Source organism: Amyelois transitella, chromosome 23 (genome assembly GCF_032362555.1).
Source record: "Amyelois transitella isolate CPQ chromosome 23, ilAmyTran1.1, whole genome shotgun sequence".
Taxonomy (NCBI): Eukaryota; Metazoa; Arthropoda; class Insecta; order Lepidoptera; family Pyralidae; genus Amyelois; species Amyelois transitella.
This window is the reverse complement of record NC_083526.1, coordinates 4999629-5025515: the sequence shown is the minus strand read 5'-3', so window position 1 is coordinate 5025515 and position 25887 is coordinate 4999629. Positions and strand designations below refer to the sequence as shown.

The 25887-nt window shown below is 33.6% G+C and overlaps 1 protein-coding gene across 1 annotated transcript; it reads right to left on the bottom strand.

Annotated features, from left to right (window-relative positions):
• Positions 1-1796: 1796 nt before the first annotated feature.
• On the bottom strand, positions 1797-25887 carry LOC106130661 (uncharacterized). The gene is made up of 5 exons (XM_013329557.1): positions 25554-25887; positions 16141-16225; positions 6781-6969; positions 3555-3799; positions 1797-1879 (listed from the first exon to the last, which is right to left on the bottom strand). The coding sequence occupies exons 1-5, from the start codon at positions 25885-25887 to the stop codon at positions 1797-1799; spliced, it is 936 nt and encodes a 311-aa protein (XP_013185011.1).

Here is a 25887-nt window from a genome sequence, read left to right as displayed (position 1 = left end):
TGGATTTTATTTAAATAATATCTACCTTCCTACAAAAAATGTAGTGCTTTTGCCTTTTCGTATCATGAAACTTTATTAAGAGAATCTTTTTCAATTAAAGAGCTAACTCTTAAAGAGTCTCGTTTAGAAGTATACACAAAAAATATTAATGAAATTCTTAGGTAGATATATAATATGTTTATTGAGGAATAGTAGGTTTAATTTTCTTTTAATCAGTCTTTTGGTGTGGTTCCCGGCACCATTAGAAAAAAGAATAGGACCACTCCATCTCTTTCCCATAATAATCTTGGGATTCTTCTTTTAGGCGACATGCTTGGAACCTGTCACTATTTAAATCTCAATTCTATCATTAAGCCAAATAGCTGAACGTGGCCATTCAGTCTTTTCAAGACTGTCGGCTCTGTCTACCCCGCAAGGGATATAGACGTGACCATATGTATGTATGTATGTTGAAGACATTATTATACAACATTTTGGGTCCAACAAGTGTCGTATCGACCTGAAACGCCCTGGTAGGCCACAAGTATAATCACAATCTTTTTTACATTAGACGCATCTCAAGGTCCTATACTCTATATAGCCCGCTGTATGTAGTGGTACCTTGAAATTATTATTATCTATATGGAAATTCCGTGAACTATACAGATGTAATCTGATTACAGGTAAGATATTAACTGATACAAACCATATGAGAAATAACGAGTTACCTAATATTGGCTAAATACATCAAATTACCAATTATACTGTCGTATATCACAGGTAATCACTGATAAGCTGCTTCTGACATCAAAGAACACAAATTATCTATAATAGGTTTAATTTGCTCCATTAATTTGTATTTGCTGTACGACTCTGATCGATGTTTTGAATGTATTTTGAATATTTGACGTAAAACGAAACATGTTATGAATTTAACGTATGTGTGTGGCAATATTTGTAGCTTATGAGCTAATCGCTCATGGATGTCTTCGCACGGGTGGCAATTATAAATATATAAATCTTCCTCAGTAAATTCCCTTCGTGAAATTAAAAACATGAACAAAATCAGTTCACAACTTTCCGTAAATGGAGCATAATACAGACACATATTACAGAGTAAATAGGGTTTATTGGTAGTGAATACACTGCGATCCAGTGTTATTAAAATGAAATCAAGGAGTGGAGATAGGTTATTCTCATTTGATAAGGTCAGCATGGGATACCTACCTACATACCGATAGGTAAAATTGTATTCAAAGTTACGACAGTGTTTGTCTTATCCTAAAAAATAAACCTTACTCACATGATGACAAGAATGATGAAGTTATGGTGGTTATTGAAACAAAAACTGTTACAATTATTGTTTAATTTTTCTAAGTGCCAAATAAATAAGTCTTACAACATAACAATAAATTATTAAATAACTTAATAAAGTCGACGGGCTCGCGCTTATAATAATTCAGTCTTTGGAAATGAAAAGGAACGTCGCAACGACAAAGGAGTTACAATGTCTCAATTCCTGAACAAAAGTATTAAAAAGGAAAAATATTTGAACATCGAACACGAAACTAATCCAGCAATTAAGACATTGCAACAAATATTAACGCTAAATGTCAGATCGCCACGAACAATTTAAATTTGGATCAAATTATAGTGGCAATCTGACATTTAGCTCATTCTATTACTACGCCACTTGATCCAAATTAACGTCCTCATGTCCAATTATGATTGAGCCGGTACCATGGCCATATTAGCCATGGACGGATACATTTCTGGGCCATACATCGTGTACATCGGTATGGTCATGGTTGGGGATGTCAGTGGCGGGAGTTCCGGTAGGCCAAAGAGGAACCTGAAGTAGCGCGCGAGGTTCCATAGAACATTGGACGTTTCCGGATTCCTGTCAACATATTACACGTTATAAATATCAATTCAAATGACTTTATGTAACATAGTTGAAGTTTTAATAGAAAAATACAATAGATTCTAAGATTCAATTACGTTTTGATTATATACAGTAAAACTTTTAACTAAGAATCAGAATTAGTGATTAACTGAAGTGTATTTTTCTATCAAATCTATGAACTAGGTTCTAAAAGTTTGGGAATATAAATAAACAAATGACAATGTTGCAAATAAAGAAATAGTTTGTGTGGTTTATATTACATATATGTGATATAAATGAATACACATAAGTGCAGTTACAACATAATAATATTTCTATACCTTGTGACTGTCCATGCTTGCTAAAATTTTATGTAATAATCTAACTTAATAATTATAAATGCGAAAACAATTTGTTTAGGACAATCATTTTATATTTTTGAGAGTAACAACTTCAAAATAGACATAGAAAATCGTAGATACAAATATTGATAGATACCAAAACTTAAGACATTAATTAATATCAATCTACAATTATCAGCATCTACGAGACCCATTTTCATTGATATTTACAATCAGATTCTTCTTAAAACTAATTTTATATGATGAATCCAACCCATATATCCCAATTTACTAAAAATACTTTACTTATTACCACCACCAAAAATGAATTGCATTTTCATCATCTTCATCATAATCAACTTTTTCCAAAGCTACATCACTTTTTCTTTTAATTTTCGTATCGGAACTTTCGACTCTTTTTGTTATGTTTTCACTTTTTGCAACTATCTGCTCTTGGACTTCTTCTTCAACAGAGAAGAATTCGTCAATAATTTCAAGACTCCAAACAAGCATTTTGTAAAAACTACTGAAGTATTCAACAGCCGGTTCTTCGGATTTCATTGATTCTTTAATCACTGATTTTGCATAAGCTTTAGCTTTTTTGAGAAATGTTGCAGCCACTTCAGTATCTAATACAGTTTCAAAAAAGTCAATGTATGGATCATCTCTACTTGTTGAAGACTCAAAACTTCTGCTTTGTTCTTGATTTACTGAATAAATAGTGTCAATGTTTCTCTTTGGTCTTTTCAAAACTTTCTTGTACGTAGCTTTCTTTTCAAGTTTTTTAGGTTTTGAAAAATTTGCAGATAAAATTGGATGATTCTCAAATATAACAATTGGCTTCCATTCGCTCGATGAAGGTGTCGTTATTTCGTTGGTAGTATGATTGTTAAGTTTTAAATTTTCAATTTTATAAGGTACAAGTCTACTTACGTTGCGTCTTGTGAAAGAATTAGGGTTGATAAAATATTTTACTCTAGGATAAAAATACGTGTGAGGATAATTATATTTGTATTTCTTAGTTTTGATGTACTCATACAAATCTTTGTTGTGTTTCAATCTGTCCAAGTTGATTTTAAGCTCTGTGTATTTTTTTGGTCTAGATCTTATATTTTTCCTCATCGTCATTTTTCTCTGTGCTATAAATCTTGGTTGCGGTATCAGTATTTCCCTCGGCGCTTTTGATTTTTCTTCGATTATTTCAGGCTCGTAACTCTTTGTGGTCGAAACATCTGTGTTCAGGCCTCTAAACGTCGCTGGCATTGCGTAAAACACATTTGCTATCGGATCTAAGAAGCTCTTGACGTTGCCTATAATTGGTTCAAGGAATCTTAGCAGTTTAGACTTACCATCCCATCTTTCTGCTGCTCGCGTCGAATTAAGCAGAAGAGCTGGTGCCTGTTGCGAAGACTGAGCACTAGCATCGCCTTGCTGTAGCAGCTCTTGGTGTGGGTGAGCACCCAGAGCAGTAGCACTATACATCTCTGGTGACCCAAAGGTGGGGTTGACTCCACTTACGGAGTAAGCGTTAGAGGCGGCACTCGGAAAATCGATCGGATATTGGGAGTATAGGTATGGGTTGTTATAACCGACGCTGCAACGCAAACAAATTCTGTGTTAAGGGTGACACCTTTTTTATCTAATCTCGATAGTATGTAGTCTCGTCGTGATGCGTTTGTCTCGTCGGTTTTGTCTGCGTCATCCTTCAAGTCAGTCATCTATATTGTAATTAATTGTAATAAATATAAAACGTTTTGAAAAGTTGATTGAATTTATTTTTATAGATTTACGGTATCTACTCTTTAATTTATTACTTAAAGAATCATCAACTCATCGAGATTATAAATATCAATTGCTTTCACATTATTACTCATTCCGATTAAAACCTCATATTAAAATCTGCCAAGATTATTAAATTATAAGGGATCTAAAATTTCCTATATTGTAGCTCAAGTACTAGTTTCAAAACATTACTTGGTAATTAAATTAGTTTGTTGGGTATCATCAATAATAAAATTATGTTTGTATCAGATTGATTGAATTGAAACCCTTTAATGTTGTTGTAGCCTTTCCTTTTTGAGATGAGAATTAAGAAAATTTTATCAATAATGAAACAAAAAAATCTAGTCTATGATAGTTCTATTGAGAATTCGTTGGTCGTAATTTATTCTGTTTGTGTTATTGTTGCTTCGTTTATTAGTTTCACCAAAATATCTTGATGGATTGTAAGATTTTACTCCGGTCATTAAATATGTAATTATTAGATAGAATAAACAGAAGAAAACTGTAACTTGAAAAGAAGTGCTTTGATTTTTTTTATATTCCTTAAATTTCTTGTCATATTATATTATAAAAAAATATTTTATAAATGTATCGAATCCATATTTTATTTCTCGATAATCGTAAGGCAAAATATTTTCATCTGAAATATTTGTACAAGAAAATAATTCATTAAGTAGGTAAGTACCCAAATGAAAACCATAGTAGTTGGCTCTATCTAATGTTGATTTAAATCGATATTAAGATCACGTACAACCGTACATCCATCTACATTTTTGTTTCCACTTAATGATTTTATAAGTCAGTACAGTCACGTAAATGAGTCGGGTGAAATCATGTACGGTCGGCAAAAAAGTCAATAATTGTGAAGGGAAAGTGGCAAAGAAAGTTTAACAGCGGAATTCGCGTGTTCTACGTCGCTAAAGTGTCATGCGCGTCTTTTATCTTAACTCAAGTGGAAATAAACTGAATATTCTCGATGTGTTGTTGTGTGGTTAGCGAAAAAAAATGTTGTTTTTATTTTTAATGATGGTCGTGAAATTTAAACGGCAGAATAACATGATTTAAGATTCGCGATCGAAATTCAAAAAATGTTTCGGTTTTGAACTGATCTACTTGTAAATTAATATTACTGGCCACTTGATCTGCAGATGATGTTATTCAAACTATGTACATAAAAATTCAACTTATTTGTTTACAATTTGAATTCGACATCTCAATATTGAATAAAAATATTATCCAAGACATCAAATAAATGGCGTCTTACGCCATCTAATGGTTTATGATGACTATATGTACATTGTCGGACACTCTGTAAACTTTATTCATAATTTCCTCGTTATAAAAAAAAACTCCTTAGGGAATCATATTTAATGAAGAATTAAAAAAAAAAACTATTACCACCAACAAAAGACCAATATAGAATGAGATGAAGAAAAAATTAAATTAATTTTTTTAGTATACGCACTACTCAAGAATGCCTGGCAAATTGCCCGTAGCAATTATCTCCTTTTTTGCTAACCGTGCGTATTTGAGTCAGTCAATCATAGCATGCTAACAGTAATGTACAGTAGGATAGCTGTTAATACAGTATAAATTGCTATTAATATTTCAAAACTTTACATGTGTCGATATGTTTGGAATTAAGTAGGTCATGCTTAGTCAGTCAGGTCATTTTTTACATGGAAAAGTCACAGAGAAATATGGGACATATTTAGTGAAAATTGTAAAATATTTTCTTAATAAACGATACAATTTATTAAACTTTATTTACTTACCTTTATCCATTAAATGTATTTCATTAAAAATGTCCCATAATTTTCCCAAAGACGTGATGTTTTAAGCTTAAAATTTTCAAGCACCATAAAAATAAGTTACAAACCCTTTAATTTTAAGAAAGTATAATAAGTAAAGTTAGCGTTAATTGGCTTTTCTGTTATAAAATATGTGAAGTACAAAATTTCAAGCTATAAACTTCACACCCACGATAGAAAATAAGATGAAAGCATTTCAGTTTTCAGAAAATTCACACTAGATATTGTAACAAAAATTATTATTTCTAAACTGAAATAAAAATTATAGCAATGAATTATCAAAATTTAGATCGTTTTATAGTGGACTACATAAGAAACCACGTACACGTAAACGATTGTATACAATTTACTATTAAGCCCAAAGTACACCATTTTTGTGTATCTAATGCGAAAAATATTAACAGTGCCTTCAAATACACTGTGGATGATTACAGGTGTTAACCAGGTGGTTATAGTACCAGTTCATTTCACCGCCATTTTGTTTCAACTTATGTACGTTATATATTCTATCATTGTTTTCTGTTGGACCCTCAGCTAAGACTAACCCAAGACTTTAGATTAAAGATGTATGTAGACTTGGCCGCACCGTTACTTTCTCATTCAAAACTGTAATGACTATGGCGGGGGTGAGATCAAGAGTAAGCATACTAAAATTTCATATTTTTGTCTGTCTGTATGATTGTACTCGCAACGCGAAAACTATTAATCCGATGAATGCGGTTTTCTCAGATGTAATAAGCTCGGTCAAACTTATAAACTGTCATACAAAAATTTCACCCCCTCACGCATTTAAGGGGCGATACAGGGGATCAGTTTGTATGTATTAAGATTGTCAGTGAGTTTTTACGATGAATAAATTAGCGGGCAACAGCTAGTAATGCAACTATTCCAATGCAACGCGGCCAAATCTGCATCCACCTTTAACCTGTCAATACCTATATGTGATATTAAAAGAAAAAAATCTATAAAGGTCTATACATACCCACTAGTGTAGGACTCGTAAAGTTTCTTAAGAGCCATGCCCACTGTGACCAATAGCGCGACTTTGCTTGCCACAAAGGCTTTGAGGGTGAGGACGGTGACCACCGCTGCCACGAACAACACGACAGCTGTGGATTTCATACCGAACAACATCGGTAGGACTGCTTGGAGTACCTTCTTTTTGACTCTTCTTCTTCTTCCTGAAATAGGAGTGATATTTTTACGTAAGAAAATTATGGCAAAGAAATGGGTGTGAGTTGTCGTTATAGACCAGGAGGGGGTTAGTCAGAAGATTTCAGCCAGGGTAGACAGGTCTTAAAAAGACTGAATGGCCACGTTCAGCTATTTGGCTTAATTATAGAATTAATACAACAGATGTATAGAATAGAATAGATTTATTTTCAAAATTGGATACAAGGTATCACTTATTGACGTCACATAACTTAAATCTAATTATAACTACTACCGCTTCCAAAGCGCATGTGTAGAAGAAGCGGCGGAACAAACTACACTGCAGCATTTTCATAGGACGTCAATTTACAAATATAGATCTCTTAAATCTAAATCGTGGACGAATGCACATTGTCTACATTAAAAAACATGTATGAATGTAGAACTGATTATGTCAATACGAATATTTCGTCAAATAAAATAAATATAAAATAAAATATGTACATACTGTACAAATTATGTCCAGATCATGTCAAAAATACACAAGCATTTAAGAGGCCATTATGTCCAGCTCGGGCCACACATGTTTATCATTAATATAATCATCCGTGCTGTAATAGGCTTTCCTACAAAGCTCAACTTTAATATACTGTTTGAATTTTCTATCATTCATTTCAAGAACACTTTTTGGTAATTTATTATAAAATCTTATACAATTAATAAGAAATGATTTCCCTACCTTAGCCAGCCGATGTGCTGGGATCGACAACTTGTAATTGTTCCGCAGTGATCTACTAGTACATTCACCTACTTTTTTGAAAGAGTCTAAGTTTTTCCTAACATGCATGATGTTATCGAATATGTATTGGGAAGGCAAAGTTAAAATATTTAGGTTTTTGAAAAAATCTCTAAGGGAATCTCTTTGTTTAAGACCGTAGATATATCGAATTGCCCTTTTTTGTAAAATGAAAATATTTTGTATGTCTGCTGCTGATCCCCAAAGCAGTAGACCATATGACATTAAACTATGAAAATAACGAAAATATACTAGCTTAGCAGTTGCCACATCCGTCAAATGCCTAATACGACGAATAGCGTATGCTGCAGAACTAAGCCTTTTAGAAAGTTTTAAAATGTGAGCATGCCATTTCAAATTTGAATCTAATGTTATTCCTAAGAAAGTAGTACTATCAACAAAATCTAATCTTTTACTACTTATACTAATATCCACATTTGCCTGCCGCACATTGGGAAGTGTAAACTTAATGCATTGGGTCTTATTTGCATTTAACAGTAAGTTGTTGATTGTAAACCAGTTAGAGATGGCGGCTAAAGTGCTATTCACATCATCACAGATTTCGCTACGGCGGTTCATTTTAAAAATTAGTGACGTATCATCTGCAAACAACACGATGCCAGTCTGTTTCTCAATCATGCAAGGCAGGTCGTTGATATATATCAGAAAGAGAAAAGGTCCCAAAATGGAACCTTGCGGTACCCCAATTTTCACCGTCGCTCCTTTCGATTTTGTATTATTTAAATCTACCGTCTGTAATCTATCACTAAGATATGATTTAATTAGTTCAACGGCAGCAGTATCGAACCCGTAATGAGCGAGCTTGAGCAGAAGAGTTCTATGATCTACGCAATCAAATGCTTTGGTCAGATCGCAAAACACTCCGATGGCATCCTGTGAGTCTTCCCATGCATTGAGAATATGAGTGACAAGAGCCACACCTGCATCTGTTGTACATTTCCCCTCAGTAAAGCCGTATTGCTGACTATGAAATAATTTATTAGACTTAAAGTAACGCTGCATTTGATTAAGCATGATTCTCTCGAACACCTTGCTCAAAATTGGTAAAATTGAGATTGGTCTATAATTACCAGGATCTGATTTTTCACCTTTCTTGAATAATGGAATTAGTTTACTATACTTCATTAAATTTGGAAATATCCCTTGCTCAACACAATTATTGAATATATAAGCTAAGTCCCCAGCTATAATATTTATAATATGACATATCACAACAGCCGACATACCCCAATAATCCTCAGACTTTTTCAGATTAAGTTCTTTAAAGGTATTAATAATGTCAGTAGGGTCAATATTTAAGAATTTAAATTTGGAACTGCAAATGCTGACATTATTTTTAAGTAGAATTTCAGCTTCATTAGGGCATGAGTCAATAAGAACATTTCTTGTAATAAAGAATATTACTTTCAAAGGATTTACGACAAACTACTTCTGTATATATACATACCAATAGTAAGTACCAAATGTAGGTGACTGTTACAATATAACACAGACAAGACAGGGTTAAAAACCCGAAAGGGTAATCTGGCACTAAGTAAACACAATTATTCCACGAACGCACCTTACGCGGTGGCACAAATAATATTTGCTCAAGTCAATCACACCGGAGCTTTTGTTTGTGTCTTCTTTGTCTATGGTTTAACCTTTGGGCTTCTAAAGGGCACTGCTCCGTAGTTATACTTACTTACATACATATAATCACGTCTATATCCCTTGCGAGGTAGACAGAGCCAACAGTCTGATAGGCCACGTTCAGGTGTTTGGCTTATGGTAGAATTGAGATTCAAATAGTTACAGGTTGCTAGCCCATCGCCTAAAAGGAGAATCCCAAGTTAATAAGCCTATCCCTTATTTATCGCGCGAAGAATTATTGCTGTCTCGTTCTTTGTCATAAAACAAAAGCGAAACAGCGATAGTACTCGTTTTTCGCGCGCTGAAAACGGCGTAGCACGTGCCTTTCTACGGGCACTGGTCTTAGCATAGAGTTCTTAATAATGAAAAACTATAGAAGTGAACGTTTTCGTGATTTTACATATTAATTATCCAGTTTTACATGTTCTGTCTTATCATTTAATCACGTCTTACGTTCACGTTATCCCGTACGGGGTAGACAGAGCCAATAGTCTCTGAAAGACTTAAGCGTGTGTGTTCAGCTGTTTGGCTCAGACCAGCATGAAAGATTATTTCTACGTTATAGTCCGATACGACTATGTTCATGCCGTGTAGTTTCCGATACTTTGGAATAGAACCACTACATATCTTTTCCATTGATGTCATGAGGCGACTAAGGGATATGCTCATAAACTTAGAATTCCTCTAGTAGGCAATGGGCTAGCAACCTGTCACTATGTTCAGTCTTTTCAAGACTGTGGGGTCTGTCTACCCCGCAAGGGATGTAGATGACTATATGCATGCATGTATGTAAAACCTTGTATCTCAGTAAAAAAAAAATACTTTGGAATTTCTATTGTCTTTCAAACTGGTAACATGATTATATTTTCTTATTGAAATATATATTAGAAATCTGATATTTCGGGCTTCAGGTTCATAACCTATAGATTTGAAGTCAACCCAAGGCGGGTATAAACTAAAATAATATGTTATTGGAAACAATATTGTTGCTTTTGATAGATATTTGGTTTACCAGTGTTGTTGACAGTATCTACTATTTATAATTTTATGTGATGGTTTAAATTAAATTCGTTACGTTTATACACGTATGTAGATATAAAAATACGTACATATAGACACGTCACGGGTAGACAAAGCTAACAGTCTCGAAAAGTCTAAAAGACCACGTTCAGCTGTAGGGAAAGAGATGAAGTGTTCCTATTCTTAACACTTTTGGTGCCGTGTGGGTGCCACACGGCATTTTAATCTTTAACCTTCGGGGAAAAAAGATATTATGTAGAATTATAAAGAATATTGTGCCAACTATTTCTCTGTCCACGCAGATTTGCAGCCAATCAAAGGAAAAAAATAAAGATATTTGGATACACAAGTACCTTCTATTTAAAAAAAATTGTACCACGTACATGTGTTCACGTCTATATACTTTGCGGGATAGACAGAACCAACAGTCTTGAAAATACTGATAGGCCACGTTCAGCTGTTTGGCTTACTGATAAAATTGACATTCATATAAAGTGACCGGTTGCTAGCCCGTCGCCTAAAATAAGAATCCCAAATATATAAGCCTATCCCTTATTCGCCTTTTGCGACATCCACGGGATATAGATGGAGTGATCCTATTATTTTTTCTGTTGGTGGCTGGTACCACACGGCACTACAAGTTTGTACTAGTTACTTGTTATTATCTTAAACTAAAGTCAATCAAAATCCATTCAATTAAACTATACTTATTGAGACGACGAGTATTTGCCGTCTACATACATATAATAAAACAGTAAAAATATTTTGTCTGTATATTAAGTATTTTTGAATGAAATGGATAGAAGAAGACTTAGAATGAATAATAGAAAGCAAAATTTTTTTTTTCTGTCTGTCTGTCTGTCTGTCTGTAGGTATGATCACGCTTATCTCCGAAAGTACTGAACCGATTTACTTACAACTTTCACCAATTGCTATGTTTTAACTCAGAAAAACATTTAAAGTTTGTTACATCAAAATCGGTTCACTTACAAAAAGTTATCGTCATTTGAATGAACTCAAGGCATGAGTTTGCCTGCAAATAAGTTTACGCGGAAAATTTCGAAATTTACGCGGTCATAGTCGCGGGCAACAGCTAGTATATATATAATATAAAGTACGGAATCTAAATCTCTGCTAAAATTTATACTAAGTATAGCTATATATATTGTCTAAGAAGTTCATCAACAATTCCTTTTAGTGATGGTCTGATAAGTTGGAAAGTCTCTGTAGCAGCATATCGATGAAAGTGTAAATAGATAAGAGTGTGCCTGCAATTATAAGGCGATGTTCACAACACCATGTATTTGATCAAACATCGCTTAAAATACATACATATAATTACGCGTATATTCCTTGCGGGGTAGACAGAGCCAACAGTCCCGTTAAGACCAATAGGCCACGTTCAGCCGTTTAGCTTTATGATGGAATTGAGATTGAAATAGGTACAGGTTACTAGCCCATCGCCTTAATTAAGAATCCCGAGTTTAAAAGCCTATCTCTTAGTCGGCATTTTCGACAGCCCTGGAAAAGAGATGTATAGGTCGTTATCTCTTTTCTACTGGTGTCGGGAACCCCACGGCACACATCGCTTAAAGTGGTAGGTTAGGATAAGTACTGCTATTTTTTTCTGCCTTTTCCACATTGTTGGTTCTGTCTTTATCAAAATCAAAATCGAAATCCACTACGATTAATAGAAAGCTGAATTTATGAGAACACAATTATCTTATCTGTGCGCGTGTGGCCTTTCAGCCTTATAATGACTGTTGGCTCTGTCTACCCCGTAGGGGATAAAGACGTGAAGCTATGAGTGTATCCTTTGCACCCTCTCCCACTATGCTTCAAGACCCTGGGGCCCCCTCAGCCAAGAGTCATTGGTACATTTCCAAGGTGGGATTTGAACTTGTGCCTACAAATGCATTTTAATCGGGCATCTTTATCTATTTGACAGTCGACGCATCGATCATATTAAAATACTAGCTGTGCCCGCGACTTCGTCCGCGTGGAATAGTTATTTTGTATAATTTTGTATATCTCAAAAACTAGGTACTTAACCAATTTTGATGACCTCAAAAATTTCATTGACAGATCCTACATACGATTTAAATTTCATCAAAATAAGACTAACATTGTTGTTTGACCTAGCTCGTTTTTCTCGCTCGGTTAAAGTAAAGCACTCAAATTCCCATAGTTCTATTGGCGGTAATGAACTACACATAAATTTACTGTCAAACACATAACTCTAAAGTTAGTTAGTAAAGTTATCAAACATAGACGATAAAACATATCAAATCTTTATTACCTATAATAATACTAATTCTAGCATACATTTATGTGATCACGTATATATCCATTGCGGGGTAGACAGAGCTAATAGTCCTTCCACAACCGATAGGCCACGTTCAGCTGTAGGGCCTAATGAAAGAATTTAGAATTCAAATAAGAGTAGTTACAGGTAGCCCATCGCCCAAATAAAGGATCCCAAGTTTATCCTTTAGTCGACTTTTACAACATCCATCCATTATTATTATTATAATTGTGAAAGTAAGTTTATTTCTTTGTTTTTTCTTCAATCATTACCTACTGAACCAAACTTCTTGAAATTTTGTGTACTTAAGAGTATTAAATAATTAATTAATTATTTTTAAGAGTCTGGAGAAGGTCAAGGGTTTCATCCTGGTTTAAAAGCTATAGTTTGTATTTTTTAGAGGTAGCGCTAAATTCAATAGAAACTCTTTTATTTTATAAAAAAAATTATATGGTATAAGTATATATAGTATAGTAACACACACACACACATACACATAATCACGTCTATATCCCTTGCGGGGTAGACAGAGCCAACAGTCCTGAGCGGACTGATAGGCCACGTTCAGCTATTTGGCTTTAAGATAGAATTGAGATTCGAATAGTGACAAGTTGCTAGCCTATCGCCTAAAAAAAGAATCTCAAGTTTGTAAGCCTATCCCTTAGTCGCCTTTTACGACATCCATGGGAAAGAGATGGAGTGGTCCTATTCTTTTTTGAATTGGTGCCGGGAACCACACGGCACGGCACGGCACGGTATAGTAAATATGTTTCATATATTGTCACCCACACAAAAGTTCTCTGCTTAACCCAATGATAGACTATGTAATGCTATCAGCATTAAGTCTGTCAATTCTGTACAAATTATATTTTGTACAATAAAGTAAAAATAAATGATTATTGAAGATAAATGGTTATCTTACCCATAAAGTCCAGAGATACTAAATCTCTGTTGTCATAAATCAACTCACACAATTGCGCCCCAATAAAATCTAATAAATTTAACTCGCAGTAAACAAGCACTCCGATTTTTATCGTTATATGATTTGCGACAATAAATCGCTGAAAAATAACTCTTGATCATTTCCTTGTGATTCATCGTTTCGTAAACAATTTTCATTCAATTTATTTATACGACTTCATCAAAAATACAAGGACAGTATCGTGTCAAGGTGAAAAATGTAGTCTCTGTCTACTCCTCCGGGAAAATGGCGTAAGTTTAAGTATGTACATATGTGTGTGTTTTCAAAGCATACATTAAATTTATCGTCGTAAGTAGTCTATTTTCGAAGGGATAGGCAGAACAAATATCATTGCACATGCCATAAAACGACGGGAGAGAAGTATGTGTGTACACACTAGTATACATTCAAATTCAAACTTTTATTTGCAAAATATGAGATACATATTTTTAATTTTACATTATCTCGCGTTATGCAAGCTTATAGGTTTAGAATATTGTTAGACCTGATCTAAGTCAGGACGTCCCCAAATTTATCAAAGTGCGTTCGTCTAGATTACAGATATCTGTTTAGGAAAAAAGTAAAAAGTTATGATATTTCCTATACCAATTATTCCAAATCTTGAATTATGGATAAGTTATGAAAACAATTACTTAATAATTAGATCCTCAATCAAAATTATTAGATCGCACTATGCTTTCTTGTTATATATGTATCATACTTAAGTGTTTCTTCATGGAAAGTATCCCACCTTGCGGGCTTTTGCCGAAAAGACTATTGGAGGAGCGGCAAATCCTCGCTTAAAACTGTTCCGCTGTAATAGTGAATGCCCTTCATCAAAACCTATGTTCACAAAGCCCAAAAAAACCTGCAATGTATTCACTCGATCAAAGGTTGTTTTTCTGAGACCAAAGGGACTCGCGTCTCAAATCTATAAGTATTGTACTATTGTGTAAAGATTATTTACTCCAAAAATAAAATTTGAGAGGCACATACTATAGATTCATCATTCACTATCCTGTAAGCCAATTTCGCTATTTTTTACTTTTTGCCAATGTCAGCAAAATTTGACACCGATGCCGCCCAAATAATGATACATGTGTGGGATTACAAGTCCCTTTTGCTAAATTTCTTCTATATGTTTTGCACGAGTGACCAAAAAATAAAGTTACGTGTTCAACTTTTTTTTGCCCATTTTTTGGGTAACTGACAAAAAATGATGGGTAGTTATAAAATTGCTCTTTACCCTGTGTATTTTCCTATTAGAGCCGTGTGGTTTTTAAAAGATGACTAAAGCACAATGCAGTTCGAATAATGCATTACAAAGTTTTATAAAAAAAAATTGCTTACTATTTGCATATATAATCGCCTTTTTCCCGGAACGGTAGGCGAAGACTACATATGTACTACATATCACTTGCCACGATCTCTGCATCCTTTTTTCGCTTCATTTACATTCATAACTCTCTTCGTGCAAGCTCGGCGGTTTCGGGTAGTCTTGACCTGACCTTATGCTTGGACGTCCTTAATTTGCTTACTTATTGTAATTATTATACTTATTTTTACTAATGTTATAAATTCGAAACTTCGTGAGATGAGTGTTACTCTGTCTCTCAAAATCTACTATAAGGATTTTGATGAAATTTAGTACATATATAGAATATAACCTGGAATAATAAAGTAAGTACTTTTTATCCAAAAATTCCAATGGGAGCGTAGCCCGAAGGCGCAGCTAGTATAAAATAAAATACGTATTTTTAACACAAATAGAGCAAACTCTTCAGAAAAGAAAACACACGCACAAAATCACACGCTAACAACTGAATGATAATTTTAATGACTATTGCGCATTACTATTACGATTGATTATTGCTGCAATTTACGATCAGTAAATAATAGTTTCTCAGAAGCAATTCAATATGAAATCGCGACTATATGGTTGTAATAATTACTAAAATAGTTTTAACGCAGGGAAAGCGGCGGAAAAAACATATAGCGTGTGTCACACATGTATGATTTTCAATAGTAATTGTGATCTGTGGTATTTTAGTTATTATGTATTGTTGTATATTGCATCCTAACTTATATTATAAATGAGAAACTAAGTTTGTTAGTTTGTTGCCAATTCGCGCGTTATCTGCTAAACCAATGTTCTTGAAATCCTTTATGTAATTAAAAGAGTTTGGAGAAGAACATAGGGTAGGTACTTCTCATCCCGGTAAAAACTAAATTTCCCGTAGGATTTCGGAAAAAACATGTATTCTTTTGTAGGTGGTACTAAATTTGCGCGAGTAGGTGGTGCTAAATTCACGCGGACAAAACTGTCGGGGGCAGGGCCCTGAAACGTCGAAGGGTGCGGCAGCTTAAATTTTCTTTGTATTTTCATCATTACCAAAACCAGCATAGTAACTAAAGATTTTTTTTAAAGTAATCCTAAATAAATAATATCTTTTACTTACTGTTGATGCCTTTGGGTGTTTTGTCCTCAATTTCTTCAACATTTTTGCTCGTTGATTTCTTCGAATTGATATCCGAAACATCTGGAAAAATACATCAGAATTAGTAATAAAAAGTAAGTGAATAAAAAAAAGTAACAAAGGGAAAATATATTCAGAAAAACATTTGTTATTCTAAAGGTAAGAGACGAGTTTTCCAAATATAGAGTTTAAAATGTTTTCTGAACAAATAATTTTGATACTAAAAATTGATTTTGAGACCCGTAAGTCTTAAAAATCTTGCGTTACTGGCTATCTTCTTTTAGGCGATGGTCTAGCAACCTGTATTTGAATCTCAATTCTATCATCAACCAAAAAGCTGCACGTGGCCTATCAGTCTTTTCAAGACTGTTGGCTCTGACAACCCTGCGAGGGATTGTGATGTGAATGTGATGAATGTATGTGCTAAGTGACTGAAGGGCGGCAAGGAAAATACTAAACATAATGTAATGAAATTTCCATGGTAAAATATATAATATATTATTAAATGAATTTAACATTTACATATATAGCTTACCTAAAACCTTGTCTAACATTATGTTTACAAAACATGTTCTTAAATTTAATGCTTGTACAAATATAATTACATAAGAACTAAAACCAATTTCTAGGAAATTTAATATCATGTCTAAATGATTATTTATATCTACTCCGTACGTCTAGTTTAGAAGCAATAAACATTAATTGAAAATTACAGAGTGACATCACAGATATTTAATATGGTTCTGTCATAGCTCCTGAGACGAAAAAGAAAATGTAATTTCCGTAATATGACAAGATATATATTTAATTTGACTTGTCAGCTTATGGTAAATCATATTTTTCTTCCGCAATGCCTTCGGTACCCTCTATGTATACCCTGTATATATACATATAGTCACGTCAATGTCCCTTACGGGGTAGACAGGGCCAACAGTCTTGAAAAACTGAAAGGCCACGTTCAGCTGTTTGGCTTAATGATAGAATTGTGATTCAAATAGTGACAGGTTGCTAGCCCATCGCCTAAATGAAGAAATCCCAAGTTAATAAGCCCATCCCTTAGTCGCCTTTTACGAAATCTACGGAAAAGAGATCTAGTGTACCTATTCTTTTTTTATATTTCTGCCGGGAACCACACAGCACAAATAAAACATTCCATTACATTTATGGTATAACTATGTATGGATTATAGATATTTACTTCCTCATTGGTAGCTAGCTAATTATAATCGAAATTTTAAACTTGTTGTTTCACGATTTTTAAGGCTGCCCAGCTAATTTTTACATTAATATTACAATGGAAATTTCTAAGGCAATATTAATGTAACTTAATAACAAATTGTTTCAATCAATTTCGGCCCCAATTTCATGTCTAATTAATTATCTTGAGGGTCTATCGAAACTGTATTTTGCTTGTTATATTGTGAAATATTGCTTTTTACTCCCAACGGAATTGATTTGTGAAGAACCGATATTTTAATTAGTTTTGTTCTATCAGTATCTAAAAATCTAAAAATATCTATGCCTTGTGGTCCCAGCACCAATAAAACAAAGAATAGGAACACTTCATCTCGTTTCCATGGATGTTGTAAAAGGCAACTAAAGGATATGCTTAAAGAGGTGAGATACTTCTTTTAGGCCATGGGCTAGCAACCTATCAGATTTTTACACAAAGATTAATAAATCAGTTTTTCGATCTTGGTATTTTTAAAATAAAAAACAACTTTATTTTTATGAAAACAGAATCAAGTAGGCGGTAAAGGGTCTTAAGGATAATCGTAAGCTCAGCTTAACGATCCATCGAAAGATTTCAAAGAAATGTTGTAATAAAAACTGTGACTTGTTTATTTGCAAGATAAATAACTTTAACCCTTTTTATCCGCCAACGCCATTAAAGAGGGGATTTCTCTTATATTGAATTTATATTTTTAAAACAGCTGTAACTCTGTCATATAAAATTAAAAGAATATACACACGTACAATTTAACTCAAAACAACTCAATGAGATTCAGAGAAAACAGTTTCTTGACTGGAAGTTCAAAGAACTTGCCCATAATATGTATTTTTACCTTTCTACCATACAGCATCTTTTCTTGTTTTTACTAAGCTCTTGCAAACAGGTTATGAACAGTTTTTGCTTTTCGAAATACATATAATCACGTCTATATCTCTTGCGGGGTATACAGAGCCAACAGGCTTGAAATGACTGAAAGGCCTCGTTGAACTAGTTGGCTTAATGATAGATTCAAATTGTGGCAATTTGCTAGCCGATCACCTAAAAGAAGTATCCCAAATATATAAGCCTATTCCTTAGTCGCTTTTTACGACATCCATGGAAAGCGAAGAAATAGTCCTATTCTTTTTTTTTATTAGTGCCGGCAACCACACGACAAAGCTTTGCTTTTCTCGTGTAATAAATGAAGGACCCTTATTATAGCTGCGTTAATTTAGATGAGTAATGATGACTGATGTTAGCTTCATAATGGTCTTAAAGGATTTTGTGTTAGACATTTTTTCTCGTGTGATATCCTCGAAATATAACCAAGTAAATAAGACCAGGAAAATTTTACACTATTAGTGTTAAAGTCTTTTATTTATAATTATTTTATTAATGTGAACATTCTTATTCCTCCTGGCTTTAGTCCCGGTTGCATCCTCACTACTTTGGAGGGGAGTCCGGGTTTGCCTTTGACCATAGATTCTGAATTGTGTTAGTCAGGTTTTGACTTGATCGAGGTCGAACCCGGGACCAGTTTGATCAGAGGCGAAATTTGTAATTTATTTTTTTAAATTTAGAATGTTTTTTTTTATTTTTTTTCCTGTCTTAGCCGAGAATCCTACGGTCAACTTCGGAAACTTCGGAAACAACTGACTTGAGGTCTGTTTTTACTTTTCTAATTAAAAATTATGAAATCTTTTGCTTTGATACTATTGAAAATAGATACGGAATGTAAAAATGTTTTATTTTTCCATCGATTTTCAAAATATTTTTTTTATACGTGTCAATAGATTTAATTCATTATTATGGGACATTTTATACATTAGGTACTTCATAATTGTCATAACTTTTAGTTTCACAATAGTGGTTAACGTTAAATAAATTACTGTCACTTCCAAAGTGACAGTGCAGAAAATTGGGTAATAAACTGTATTTCAGCATTTTCTTCAATAACATCAACTTGACAACTACTCAAACTTACAATTGGAATAAAAGCATGGACGAGACGATTTACTTGAAATTTTAAGAATAAAATAATATAATTTAAATTGAATCTTAAATTTAAATAAATTGATGTACCTACAAAGGTGTACCGAATTTTTAATTGAACCTGCTACAAATTAATTTTACGAGGTTCCTGCGCCAAGCTCAGGCCAGATGTTTTTGTCATTCAATTCATTAGTTAACTCTGTTTATTATTAAAGAATATTGCTCAATTACACCATAAGATATACCTTCTACATTGTCAGTGATCAATCAACGTGCAGCAAATAGCCTAAGAGGGGATTTCATCTCAATGTTAATTTATTTGATTAATGATGAGAATTAATGGAGCAGGCTACTTAAGATTTCTGAAGAATGTTCCGGACTTCTTATAATGGTCTTAGCATTGTTTTAGAACCGAATACGGGTAGTGGTAAAATTGATAATTAGATTTAAGTGATGTGATGTGAATAAGTGATACCTTGTATCCAATTTAGAATGCCGTGCGGTTCACCTGGTCCACGGTCTTCGTTTTAATATGACAAAAGGTACATATTCTGTCGTGTGTAGTCTTAAGGTACATACATACATAAAATCACGCCTCTTTCTCGGAGGGGTAGGCAGAGACTACCTCTTTCCACTTGCCACTATCTCTGCATACTTCCTTCGCTTCATCCACATTCATAACTATCTTCATGCAAGCTCGGCGGTTTAGTCTTAAGGTAAATTGAAGCATTTTCTTGAGATACATAAATTCTGCATACTGTAATGATATAATCCCCACTGTTGAAGGCGCTAAATTCACACGGGCGAAGTTGCGTGTAAATGCTAGTTTTTAATACCGCAGTTATTCGAGTCTATCTCTTTTCTATCGATGTCGTAAAGGGCGACTATTCATTTAAATACGTTGGTAATAAATAAATTCAAGTCAGCAGCGCTTCTAAAGTAAATTTCTAAAATGCAATTTAAAATAATATCTCCTAGAGAAACGGCAAATGGATACTATTTCTCATTTTCAACTATCTACTACAATTCTATGAAATTATTGTCAATTCGTGCACGTACATCGAATTCGTCTCTCCGGGTGTTGTCTGAAACATTTATAGAACGTGTCTTGCCGTGTGGTTTCTGCCACTTTAGAATGGAATAACTCCATACCATGGATGTCGCAAATGGTGACTAAGACTTATAAACTTGAGATTCCTCTTGTACGCCTACAAGTATGGGCTAGCAACCTGACACTATTTGAATCTCAATTCCATCGTTAAGCCATACAGCTGAACTTGGCTTTTCAATATTTTAGAGACTCGCATACACGTGACTGTATGTATGTATATAAGAAAGAATTGAACGTACATGAAACAAGTGTAACGATGTTAAAAAAAAAATAACAAACGTTGTATCCTGAGTAAACGTTGTATTTCAGTTCTATCATTAAGCCAAAAAGCTGAACGTGGCCATTCAGTCTTTTCAAGACTATTGGCTCTATCTACCCCGCAAGGGATATAGACGTGACCATATGTATGTATCCTGAGTAATCATGAATTTATTACAGTATTTATTGTAGTAGGTAATGCGATTTGTAGTAACAAATGTTTTTAAGAGAGGTTTCGAACAGACATATTAAACAAAACAAATGACGATTATAGAAATTCCAAGACTTCCTAACTTAATGCTCCCATACACTTGTAAAGGATTATTTAAATACGGAAGAGATTTATTACCCGCTCTCGTTACACGAAAAATCCCTTTTAGTGCTTACTCAGCGGGGAATATTAGTAAAACCTCTCTTGTTCTTAGGCCATATAAAAAAAAATAATGCCAAAAATCAACTATACATTCCAAATGGTTTGCGCTAAGAGTTAAATTTATTTTTTATATAATAATTGTAGTCAAACTGCCTTGAGATCTATATTTATAAATTGACGTCCGATGAAAATGCTACAGTGTAGTTTGTTCCACCGCTTCTTCTAAACATGCGCTTTGGAAGCGGTAGTAGTTATAATTAGATTTAAGTTATATGACGTCAATACGTGATACCTTGTATCCAATTTTGAAAATAAATCTATTCTATTCTATTTCTTGTGGTAAGCAAGATGGTGCGCAAGCTCAAATAGAGCCTAATCACTTTTGCCTTGAAAATCCCCAAGTTGTATGTATCGGGGTAGGAGATGCGGGGAGAGAATACCAAATCACAGTAAGCATGATTAAAAGATTTGGTGAATTGCAAGGTGCGAAGGATACTATAGTTAATTCAATCTATATAGCCGATCATATAAATATTGATTGATAAATAAACTCGTACACGCACCTCGTGTAAAATATCCAGTCGTATAGATAGACCGTGTGGCTCCCGGCACCAATACAAAAAAGAATAGGACCACTCCATCTCTTTCCCATGGATGTCGTAAAAGGCGACTAAGGGATAGGCTTACAAACTTGGGATTATTTTTTAGGCGATGGGCTAGCAACCTGTCACTAGTTCAATCTTAATTCTATCGTTAAGCCAAATAGCTGAACGTGGCCATTCAGTCTTTTCAAGACTGTTGGCTCTGTCTACCCCGCAAGGAATATCGACGTGACCATATGTATGTATGTATAGATAGACCTTTAGTAGGAACTTGTAAATTATGCACCAACTCGTTTTACGGTAGATTGAGAAACGCACGTTTCTAGTGAATAGATGTTACACGTGTTAAAAGTTTATTGTCACTATAAAGATGTGATTACGTTCATAATATTGATAGTAATGACAACACCGTGAAGGAAATCTGCACATATTGGCAATTTGATGTGAATTGGTCCGTTCTGGACAGATTTTCTTGATAAGAGTTTTAGAGTAGTCCAAAATTAATCGCTTTCATTTTTGTAAATGGAAAGACAAAACACAGGGATACCGTGTGAGAGTTATATAAATTAAAGTGTTACTGGTAATTAACATTCCCCTCCGGGAAAGAGGCGTGATTTTATGTATGTATGTATGTTACTGGAAATGATCAAGAGATTCGTAAAGAATTCTTTTTACTTTTACTATAAATTCTTATAATTACATACAAACATAAGATCACGCTTCTTTCTCATAGGCTTAGATAATAGGAGAGACTAGATCTTATTTGTGGCTTCGTCCACATTCATAACTCTCTTCATGTAAGCTCATCGGTTAAGAGTCTAACCTAACCTATCTTTAATACGTTGCTTTATTTATTCTTATAATAATAGACAAAATTCTTATTTATGGAGAACCGCTCATCTGTACAATCACATTTCAGTAGACGCTGATATTCCTAAATTGAGGGGGACTCTTATACAATTCTTCTTTCCAAGCGATGTGGTTGATGGTTGACCGGAGATGAGTATATATATATATATATATGTATACATATATATTTAACTGTTAATGAAATTAAGTTCTTTTAAATATAGTAACTAGACGTTAACTTATAAATTGTTATTGTTGATTGTTTAGAGATTGATGTTACTTTTTTTATTGTGTTAGTGTTTTGTATCTTATCTGTGAGGACCTATAATTGACCATTTGTTTTACATATGTGGCGCTATTTTTTGTAAACGGTTGTTGGTATTCCAAATAAATAAATACATTCTTCTTCAAAGTTAATCCCATCTGATGATCAATTTCTTGATCATCTAATTCACTTTTTATATTTATTTGCGCGTATTCCGTGTACCGTATTCCACATGTCGTTATGTTTATAGGCAATAATCTAACATATTTGCTGCAAGATATCAAGTTTATTGGATCGTGTAAAATTTATAGCTCACACTATAAGTTAATGTGGCGTCGATATTGTATTTTTTCCAGCTCTTGCTTAGGGTTATGATAAATGACTACATATTATTACTATAGGAAGTAATATAGTTGCTTGAGTAATTTCATTTATAACTGACTCATGAATGACGAGTTTCATAAGTCTTGTAAATGAAACGGTATCAACTTCTACGGTAATGACAGAGCTTAATGGCTCAGTAATGAAACAGAGATTCAGTAAAAGATTAAGGTTGCTAGCTGGTCACCTAAAAGAAGTTTGAATATTTTGTCTCTATAATCACCGTGGAGAAAGGTTCGGATATAATTGTTTTGTTTTCGCTTCCAGATTAACAAGGAAGCATGACTAAATTATCAAAAACCAAAACCAAACGACAACACTATCCATCTGGCGTTAATTTCAGTTGAGTATTGACTTTTCCAGAGAAACCGTGGTCCAGGGTCGTAACTACGATCCTCGATAGACTCGATTTTTTTACGAAGTGATTCTCGTCAGACCTTCGCAATTTTTTCAGAGGAACTAACCTGTGTCTGTTCATCGTTCATAGACTAGTTGTGGAAACAAAATCATAGGTTCCAGTTATAACAACAATATCAAATATTGACACTGAACCAAACGGTAGTTTTTAAACTTTAAAAATAAACAACGACGCTTCGCGGCTAACCACAAAGCGGAGATTAGTCTATGACACACAAACATCGCTCCAGTTTCCCAATAAATCAATGGTCGAAATCATTAATCCGCAATTTAATCGCATGTTTAATTCAAGCAGTTTCACATAACCGCCACGAGTTTACACGCGACCGCAGTAAGTGGTACAGAAAAATTAGATATTGTGACGGTCCGTTGGTGACAAGTGATAATTGCATCGGAACAGGATCTTAATTAGAAAGATAGAGAGAAAATTAGCAAAGTTTTTAATGTGAAATGTGATAAATGTAAGATCGAAAAAGAAAATGGCTCCAAATGAAAGTAACCATTTTTGTTGAAAACTTAATAAAAACTTTTAATTTAAATGTTGAAAAAAGATTGATTTAGTTAAACTTTGGTTCAAAATGAACGGTACTAATATATTTCTCAAAAGGTTATAAGTTATTTACGCAAAAATTGGAACATCGTTCCACTTGTTGCTTAAATAACTGTGATATAATTGCATTGGAAGAATATCTTAATTACAAAGAAAAAATAGTTTAGATTTTGATGTGATTTTTTTTCATATCGATGAAGGAAATGATGGTTCTGAACTAAATACAACAAACGATTTAAAAAAACAAGTTTCTGCCAGTGTAAGCGACAATTGTAGTACTTAATTAATTTTTAATTTTTGATGGGTTTCCAAGTAAGTAATTTCACATAAATTACGTTCACTTTTTAAAATAAAGCAAGGGCATAATATGTTGGTCAAAGATCGTGATGAATAGTTTGGGATCCCTTTTTAATTATAAAATAACCATTTTTCAAAGCGCATATTTTTTACGGCAGCAAATATAGTAAGTAGCAATTAGTGATATTTTTAAAGAAAAATCGTTGAAATTATTAACTTTTTCAAAGTAAGTGAGCAATAATTATTTTCTCTGCGCTGCACTTTATCAGCTCAACGAAGCTTGCAATAAGTTCAGAGTAGAAAAAGTACGGATAACAAGCTTTATTTTTTGATAACTATGTCTGACTGATATAACTATGTATGAGGTGCCTAGCGCGGACATTATATTTACTATCTTCTTAATTTTACGATTTCGTCTTATCCTTCCAGTCTATTTAATTTTAATACATACTTCTATCGGTTATTGTCTGTTTATGAATAAAGCAAAACTAACTTCTGTAAATGTTATAATAATGCTTGATGTTATAGCTTAATGTAATGGAGTATGTATTTCTTTTTAGTCAAACACTAATTTCAATAGAGATAAATTTATTACTAACGAAAAGAAAAAGCAAAACTAAAATCAAACTAAAATATACTAAATTAAAACATAAAAACTATGACAGTATCTATTTTTCGTTTTTGGGGTATATTATGTTTTAACATAAATAGGTATAACTCATACAAGCTTAGGCTCTGTTTTTATCTACTTTATGAAATATTGTCAACTATTAGTTCAATACACAAGTTTATGAAGTGTTATAACAAGTCTGTTTTCTTTATCTGTATATGGATTAATGTTATTTTAATTAAGCTAACATTTTTGTGAAAATTGTAGACACATATGAGGCTTCTATAATTTAAACCATTGTCATCAAGATATGAGTATGCAGTATCGGTTGACCTGATTTATTTTTCAGAAAAAGTAAAGTAATTGAAATTTAATTGCAGTTCTAATTCATTTTCGGATCAAATCTAGTTAAGCTATTTAGTACAATTTCTTTATCTATCATTACGAATAGTTATAAAGTAGCAGGGAACTTACCTTTAGCAGATCTATCTTCGAAAAGCTCCAGGTCTAAAACATCATTCCTGTCTTCAGGTTTCGAAACTCTGAACGTCAAATCACCCCAATCATAGCTGAACGCGTGATTCTTCAGAAATCTCGTCAGAGGTCCATCGTTCGACCTCGCTTGCCTCCTGCCCAAAGGTTCAATCGTCAGGCTATCGAATACTCTCACCGCCTTCTGCTGCTTCAAGTTCTTAACTACTTCTCTTGCCAAATTGTCTATACACGTAGCATTATCACTACAGCTTAATTCTATCACAGCAGCAGCATGTCCCAGAACTAAAGCGAACAAGAGAACTATGGCAGTCAT

Excerpts from the sequence above, each read along its gene's own strand:
- LOC106130661 (XM_013329557.1), bottom strand. The coding sequence starts at position 25,887 with ATGACTGCCATAGTTCTCTTGTTCGCTTTAGTTCTGGGACATGCTGCT. Across the intron at positions 6,970-16,140 it reads CCCAAAGGCATCAACAGTAA|AAGAGTCAAAAAGAAGGTAC; the intron begins GTAAAAGATATT and ends AGGAAGAAGAAG. Across the intron at positions 1,880-3,554 it reads AGCAGCAGAAAGATGGGATG|GAATCCGGAAACGTCCAATG; the intron begins GTAAGTCTAAAC and ends ATATGTTGACAG.